Source organism: Capsella rubella, unplaced genomic scaffold (assembly GCF_000375325.1).
Source record: "Capsella rubella cultivar Monte Gargano unplaced genomic scaffold, Caprub1_0 scaffold_4, whole genome shotgun sequence".
NCBI classification, from domain to species: Eukaryota; Viridiplantae; Streptophyta; class Magnoliopsida; order Brassicales; family Brassicaceae; genus Capsella; species Capsella rubella.
Window position 1 is genome coordinate 13,045,342 of NW_006238920.1, and position 8,465 is coordinate 13,053,806.

At 33.4% G+C, this 8,465-nt stretch overlaps 2 protein-coding genes across 2 annotated transcripts; one reads left to right on the forward strand and one right to left on the reverse strand.

Annotated features, from left to right (window-relative positions):
- The first annotated feature begins 736 nt into the window (after nucleotides 1-736).
- Nucleotides 737-1,544, forward strand: LOC17887652 (transcription factor IBH1). The gene has a single exon (XM_023784429.1). The coding sequence runs from the start codon at nucleotides 796-798 to the stop codon at nucleotides 1,264-1,266; it is 471 nt and encodes a 156-aa protein (XP_023640197.1). The 5' UTR covers nucleotides 737-795; the 3' UTR covers nucleotides 1,267-1,544.
- Nucleotides 1,545-2,562: 1,018 nt separating this feature from the next.
- On the reverse strand, nucleotides 2,563-6,756 carry LOC17888045 (signal peptide peptidase-like 3). Its single transcript, XM_006293874.2, has 14 exons — nucleotides 6,547-6,756; nucleotides 6,208-6,366; nucleotides 5,933-6,044; nucleotides 5,724-5,843; nucleotides 5,423-5,577; nucleotides 4,975-5,154; nucleotides 4,837-4,871; nucleotides 4,595-4,751; nucleotides 4,331-4,384; nucleotides 4,163-4,255; nucleotides 3,627-3,769; nucleotides 3,377-3,447; nucleotides 3,096-3,179; nucleotides 2,563-2,996 (listed from the first exon to the last, which is right to left on the reverse strand). The coding sequence occupies exons 1-14, from the start codon at nucleotides 6,697-6,699 to the stop codon at nucleotides 2,887-2,889; spliced, it is 1,626 nt and encodes a 541-aa protein (XP_006293936.2). The 5' UTR covers nucleotides 6,700-6,756; the 3' UTR covers nucleotides 2,563-2,886.
- Nucleotides 6,757-8,465: the final 1,709 nt, after the last annotated feature.

Consider the following 8,465-nt stretch of genomic DNA (forward strand, 5'->3'; position numbering starts at 1 on the left):
TCATTATTCATTAATGCTATGTTAGTTTGTTTAAATAATAATATAATTAATTTGCGTAATAGTTTTATATATGACATACATATACATATTTCAAAGTGGTCAAAAATATGTATCCAAAATGGCCAAGTTCTGCTCATCTATTGGCATCACCTTTTCTTCTTTGATCCAAAACATCGTTTTCCACTAATTTCCCATCTGTATTCTAGACTTTTAATTATAACCCTAGGTGTATATATATTTATACTTATCCGAAATTCATGGGCTTTTGCTAATATTCACATTTCATTTTAAATTCTAACACATATATAATGATATAGATACACATCTAATTATATATCCACCAGTAAACAACCTAACAGCCAATCCACTAAAGTACTAAAACACATCACACGAATCTCCAAAATTTCGAACATTTCAATATATCGAATCTGTTGGCGTTGGGGCATCTAATTATCTCATATCTCTTCACGTTTACTTTTTGTTTTTGTTTCAATCCTACTCATAACTAAAACATGGATACCAAATGTATCTTAAGAAAATAGCTCTACCTAGAGTTTAATTAAATTTCAACTTTATAGAGAATTTGAATAGTTGTGCGTCTTGTGACATAAAAACCCATATTTGTAAAATAAAAAATGGTTATAAGTAAAAAGGAAAATAACCAATATTTATTCCTCATTCTCTCTCTCCACCTCTTCGTTTATATTAACCCTAATATCGTGTCATTCTCAAAAAAAAAAAAAGAGTTTTATAAAGGTTCTCATTCTCAAGTTCTCTTCTCTAAGAACCCAAACAATGGCCTCTTCAGACAAAACCATAAACACAGACGTCCCTGAAAAAGACGTCTTTGCCATCCACTTCCTCCAATCCCTCTCAAATCTCACAACACAAAACCCTTTTAATTCTCCGGATACAACAAACTACCGTGCAAGGAAGATCAAGAAGGCTGCTTACGTTTCCATGGCAAAAGCAGCCGGAGGGTCTAGCCGGTTATGGAGCAGAGCCCTCTTGGGCCGAGCCGCCAAAGAAAACAACAAGATCGTAAGGTTTGCAAGGAGAAAGAGGAAGGTGACGTGGAAGATATCATCAAAACGGAGGAGTGACCAGAGAGCTCCGGAGGCTACGGATAGGCTGAGGAATCTTGTTCCGGGAGGCGGAACAATGGAGACGTCAAAGCTTATGGAAGAGACGGCTCATTACATCAAGTGCCTTAGTATGCAGGTCAAAGTCATGCAGTGCCTTGTTGATGGCTTGTCTCCGAAATGATTATCATCATCATCATCATCATCATCATCAGTGATCGATGTATATAGAGATACAACACATACACAGTATACTGGATTGGGCCGGGGTATAATCATAACGCACGCATCTATATGTGTATATATATATATATATATATATATATATATATTCTTATATATAAACATACGTGTAAGATAGGATACATATATGAAATGTGTGGATATGTATTATTCTCGAAGTAACGAAATATTCTTTTCCTTTTTGTTTTCTTAAATTTTGATAAAAGTGGATTTATTATATATTTATCATGTATGCTATGGCCGCTGTAAACATTAGGGCTTGGGAACTTGCCGTTGGAGCTATGCACTAGCTAATATGTACTTCTGTCTTTTTTTTTTCTTTTTAAGCTATATACAGTATAACCTCTATAAATTAATACTCGATAAATTAATACCTCGATAAATCAATAATTTTTTTCGGTCCCAAATTAGTTTTTCGGTTCAATTAGTATATCGATAAATTAATAATCACGATAAATTAATAAAAATTTTAAAAATACATAGGTCCCAACATTATTAATTTATAGAGGTTTTACTGTATGTTTTACTTGGTTCCTCTTGAGTCTTGATTGTAATTCAATTCATGAATGATGTTTCTATGGATGGATTCTATATTCATTAATTTATAGGGAATGTAAATTACAGTGAAACTATTCTTAAATTAAAAATATACCTTTTAAATTTGATCTATACTGTATATAGTACATATATCAGTCAATGGTTTGGAATATATATATATGAGATATATATAATATTTATTGAAACTATGTATCATATAATGAATCAACTACTTTCTTAATCAAGTATCACTTGAGTATTTATAGGTTAAAGAATTTTGTAGAAATTGTTTTGCACCATTTTCTTTCTAGCTCGCACACGACAATACTTACATTATTATCTCCGGAGAATAAAATTATTAACAAAAACTTCAAAACTCTGATTCTTCGTTTTCTTTCTAATCACATTTTCCGTTGGAAGGATTTATCTACACGTCGTATAATACAATGAGTTGGTCACACTTCTATTTCAGACAATTGTCCTACTTTGTCAATTATTATACACGTGTGTAACATATAAATAGACTGGTTTGGTCAATTCCACATATTTCACATCAAACATTGATTCGTGCATTTGTTTTCGTCTGAATTTCATTCCCTGAGTCGAATAAATTAATATTGGACAAACTTTAAAATTATTATTGAATTAGTAGCGAGTAGAGACTATATGTTATCATTTACCCACAAGAAGAAGAAAAAAAAAGAATTAACAATAAGGAAAATTTGCATTATAGTTTGAAATACTACAAAATGAAGGTTACTGCGGAAACGTGAGTCTGAATCCAAGAGAAGGTTACATTATATAGACTCTGTACATAACCTTTCTTTCTTCTTCCCCCAAAACAAGAAAAATACGATATCGTAAACTTTCCGATGTGCTTTGCATTACATTTTCTATCCGATTAACTTTGACTTTGCAGAAAACTTACATCAGCTTTTGTGCACAGATACGCTTGGCTCGATGTTTGGGGAATAGCTAATCTGGTTTGGTATATCACACACCATTAGATTGTTGAATCATGTTATTATGCCGCAGGCCTTGGATCCTCCAGTGTGTGAGATTCTGATTCTTCGATACCGTAATTCCATAGTTCTTTAAGCTCACCTCTTACCAACCCCAGTATGACGGCCAAACCTAAGAGTTAAAAACACATCAGGTTTTGTTCGAAAAATATGATGGACTAGAATGTTTGAAAACAGATGGAGCAAAGGGAACTCAAGCTTCTGGTTTTACCGAGTGTACAGGGAACAATGTATAATAGCGCAGGCTGGCCATGTCCGTCCATAAGATACAGACCTAGATATGTCAGTAACAGACCTACAAAACAGAACAGGAAGAAACAATGTTTCTGTTAAGTTTCGAGATTGTAAAATGTGCGCATCCATCTCGATTAACAAATCAAGTTATGTTACATTCTTGTCTAAAAAACCAACAGAATTTTGAGATTGTTCACTCTGTTGCATAAGCTATATGACGCCATTTAAGTTTACAGAGTTAGTAATGTGTGGACTTACCTATTCCATAGCCGATAGTCAACCAAAGGAAGTACCCATTTAATACTACCCTCTTTTTTATCTTGTCATATCTGAGATCAAAGAGTAAAGCACGCATAAATTTTAGGAGAGGATTGAACAAGAAAATCGCTAAGGAAGAATCCTGATGTATGAGTTCAGAGATTTAAGTCAGTCCAGAGAAAGTATGGGAAAAGATGGAATTCCAAGTTCATTCTTTTAAGTTCTAAAAATGTAACTGACTTAAAAGTACCTGGAAGCAAAGGAAATGAGCAAACCGGGGAAGAGGATGTCCCCAAAACCAATCATGTCATACCCTCCCCAAGGGTCAAAGAACCGAGGAATCCTTAGTAGCATTGGAATGGACTCCCCACTGCTGCTGTCTCCTTGGGCAACCTACACAAGAAGGAATCTCAAATAAGAATATTAACTAGATAACTTGCAATAGTCTACAAGATTACTCAGCTTATAGACGCAGATAGAACTGTTAGGTTCTTTAGTTATAAAGTTATTTGTGTACGCAGTTGACAAAACGGCAAAGAAACACAGCCGTGCAACTTTGCAGTAAGGTAATGTGATGGACCATACAAAATTTCTGTGTCACAAAGCAAACTGCAAATCAATCAGTGATACCTTCCAAATCTTAATAGATCAGATATCTGAAGCACATTTTTGTCAGAATTGTAGAAAGGACTGATATTACAGAACAAGCCCAACTCTAAGCTTAACCTGGATAAAATGAGTGTAGCAATAGAAACTATAGTTATGGATACTGTAAGAGAAACTCACCACAATCATAACGCTTTCGTGAAAAATCAGTGGTGATATGAAGACCCAGAAAATGTCATAGACAAACGCGCAGCAAAGAAGTACAGTAGCAACCTGAAGTACTAATCACTATTAGCATAAAACAGAGAAACATCATAAATCACTAAATTAACAAACCAGATAAATAACCTTGATGTTAGGTAATCGAACCACTTGCAAGGCCGTGATCATCAAACATATGCCCTGTCAACAATATGAGAATAAATATATCACATAGTGCAACCAAGGAACCAATACTTCTCTAGATGACCTCTTGCTTTATGAAAAGAGGGGGATATGAAACTAAGTTGAAAAATAAAATAGATGCAGTAATAAGAAAAATAATCAGATGATGAAAGGAAAAGACTAAAAAAAGCATTGAGTGATGAAGAAAAGAGAGCTGTGAGAAGTTACCAAAATATCTTGGCCAACCCAAGAATACGATGTGTGCCGTTTTACGAACCAGAAAACAGCAAATGCCAAACAGAAAATGTTCACTAAAAGCGACATCACTGACATTGTCCCAAGCAAAGGGAGATTCACCGATTTCCGACCAAGATTTCTACATGTTCTGCAGGAGGATCAAACATATATCCATTAAGAAATGTTAACCAGAAAAAGAGACAAGTAAATTACTCAGGAATATTTCAGAATACCTCAATATAACTGCCGTAATAATGTTATGCATACCCTGAAAACAACAGCCACTTTGTTAGATTTGACTGAAAAAGCACATATACTATATAAATATGATTATAAACAGGTTCAAAACCACCGGATGTTCATGAAATTACCTGCATGCCGCCGATGCAGAAAAATATGGTGAGCACCCATACAAACCATGATGACATGAAGTAGAAAAGGAGCAGCAGAAAAATTGAGGCTGTCACAATAAAAAATACAGCACCAGTGACACTTATATCAAGGATTTCCTTCTCTGGGTCATCTTTTTTGGTCCCAGCACTAGAAAATTCCTGGAAAAAATCGATATTTGTATTAAAAAAGACATATCGATAAATCAGCATCATAACAGCTACAGAGGCAAATAAATTGACATTTTGATCACCAAGTCCACGAAATTGGAAGAGACTGTACACTAAGTGTATAGGAAATTGGAAATATTGAAAGCAGTTAGTTTAGTGTATATAATATGAAACCATAGCACGTGAAATAGCTTTATCCACAATTTTCTGGTATAGCGAGCAAAGAAGAACACCAAACGAGGACTTGAAAGATGTTAACCTTCGCTAATATGCTGTAAGATTCATTAGCTTGGTCAGGATCTGTAAGATCTGACCATAGTGATGCAACAACAACAGTTCCAACAGCCATGAGCAATAACAATCCAGCTGTCAGGTCCACGACAGGACGCTTTGGAGCATACAACAAAAGCTCAACTGCATCATAAAGAAATTGGATTTAGCCTAGAGGAGAGGGTTTACAAGAATACCAGATGTTATATGTTGTAGAGGTAGAGCATTCACAAGTCAATAGCATATTGAATAGCTGAGAAAAATTGAACTCTCAAATCACAACGGCTCACCTATCTTTTTTTCTACCATAGATTTGTTGAGAGCATCCCCGCTTGACTTAGAGATCATTAAGACAGGTATGCTCACATTTAGAGAGGTGTCCTTTTCCATACACCCCATCTCATCAAGATCTAATAACAGATCATGAATAAATTAGATGCTAACGAAGCTAAGTAACAAGAAAACCATTTCCATGGAAAACAGTATTGAGAAACCAAACCTTCTTTGTCATTAATAACCAACAGAGCAGAAGCACCAGCTGCCTCAGCATGTTTTGCTTTCTCTGTGAAAGCGCAATTGCCACGGATAGACAAGGCAATATGTCCATCAAACTGGAAGAAACAGTGAAAAGCCAATTTAACACAATAACAACACTTAGAAAAGTCAATCAAAATTGCAAAAACTCAGCTTGCAACATCCCAAATCACATGAATCTGATGCAAGCCCATTGAGAATGGATTGCAAATTGTATAAACCAAGAAAAAAGAAACTAACCCTGGACGAGAGACTGGAACAAGAGTCCAAAGGATCTACAAAAGCAGCCGGAAGTCTGACACTATGATCAGCATCAGAAGGCACCGGTGCTCCAAATTGCGCAGTTAAGCCAGTATAGAAGTCTCCTTTAACCCCATCAATCCAATTTAAGACCTTAACCTGCATAAACGAAAATTCAACAATGAGACCAAATATAGAATCGCATTAACGAGAGAGAGAGAGAGAGAGAAAGAGCCCAAATCGGAAGATAGATAAAGCAAAGTCGATCAATCAGCTCCAGTGAAGCATGGAAGGATTGAACACGAGAGCCAAAGAATCAAACAGAATAATCCGAATTACCATTTGGAACTTATTGGAACAGCCAGGAGACTCGAGGCCGCCGGAGTCGTCGGTCCAGGACACATCGTCGGCCGCCGCTACAGAAAAACCAAGCAGAAGGAGAAACAATACTACGGCAGAGTGTCGGTGAATCGGCGGATCATACGACGACATGGCGGAAGCGACGGAACAAATCGGAGAGAAGGTGAAGAAGAAGAAGAAAAAGAGCTGCGGTTAAAATCTTATGAGATATAATTATCGGACGGTCCATAATAATAGTCTTTTCTTTTTATTTTTTCCTTTCCTTCTAATTTTCTGCGATTAATTTAATTATTCTTTGTAAAAAAAAACATAACTCCAATTTTATTAATTACTAGGGATGAACCCGCACGTACGTGCGGGATTGGTTGCAAAAACTATGTTTATCATAAAGTTTCTAATATTTTAATCGACATGATATAAGACTCGGATCGAGTGTGAACTGAATGACTGATAAATTAGAAATCAATTAAATTTGTGAACTATCACATCACATAAACTAATGAAAAACATTAAAACTTTTGAATAAAATAACATAAATATAGATATCAAGACAGTCAAACCCGTTCACTATGCATGTCCTACAACAAATTGAAATATTTTGGTCCACCCACATGAATAAATAGTATGTCTTCAGCTTGCCCGTTACCCATAATTCCCTTTTGTATATTATTAGAATTAGTTAAGATAATAATTTTTTATTTTCTAAATTACCCGTTCCCTTTCCGTTATTTCTTGTCCCAATATTTGAAAATTTTAAGTGAAACTTACTTTTGCTATTAAAATTTCATATTCTTGTATCATACCCGTCATTTGATATTTGAAAGTTAAAATCAAATTTAAGTTTCCAAATTTTTTATATAGGCTTGTTTTTGATGAGAAATAGTTTAGATATTTTTTTTTTTTGAATTACCCATTCCCTTTTTGTTCCTGTTCTTTCTCTCTAAGATAATATCATATTTTTTTATATATAAATGAAATAATTTACATTTTTAAAAATAACCCAACATTATATAGCTTGTATTTAACTAATTAAATTACTCGTTCTCTTTCTATATTCGTTATTTCTTGTCCCGATATTTGAAATATTTAAGTAATTTGAAACTTACTTTTGCTATTTAAATTTCATATTCATGTATGATACCCGTCATTTGATATTTAAAAGTTGAACTTGAATTTAAGTTTCCAAATTTTTTATATCATCTTGTTTTTGATGAAAAATAGTTATATAATTCTTTTTTTTGAATTAACCGTTTTTTTTGTGCTCGTTCTTTCCTTCTAAGATAAAATTATATATATATATATATTTTTTATAAATGGCATCATTTACATATATATATATTTTTTTAAAAACAACATTATATTGCCTGTAATTAACAACATTTAAAAAACAATACCGTTAATTATTAGGTTGTAGAAACGTATAGCTTGTAATTAGAGTATAATGTTTTATTTTGTATTACCGTAAAATTTGAAGAAATGTAAGCAAAGAGTCACATTTATAAACTACGAACTTATCTCTGTTTAAATCTTCAAAAAGAAATGAATCAATTGAACAAAAAATATATTAAATATTTTACTAAGTAATGAAAATTCAAATAACTATTTTATTCCATTAACTGTTTAATTCTTTTTGTGGATTGACAATGTTATATTATATGGAAAATATAATAATCGTGTGATATGATTTCCTGAACTTACTTAAAACTATTAAATGCTAATTGCATATTAGTTAATATCCAGCGAAATTGGGGAGTTAATATATTATTAAATTGATGTTAATAATAAAAAATGTTTATTTGATGATTTTATTTTTGGTCACATGCTATATTGGTTTTTTAAGTATATTTCAAGGAAATATATAAATATCCTTTTTGCTATATATTCGAAAAACATTTTCA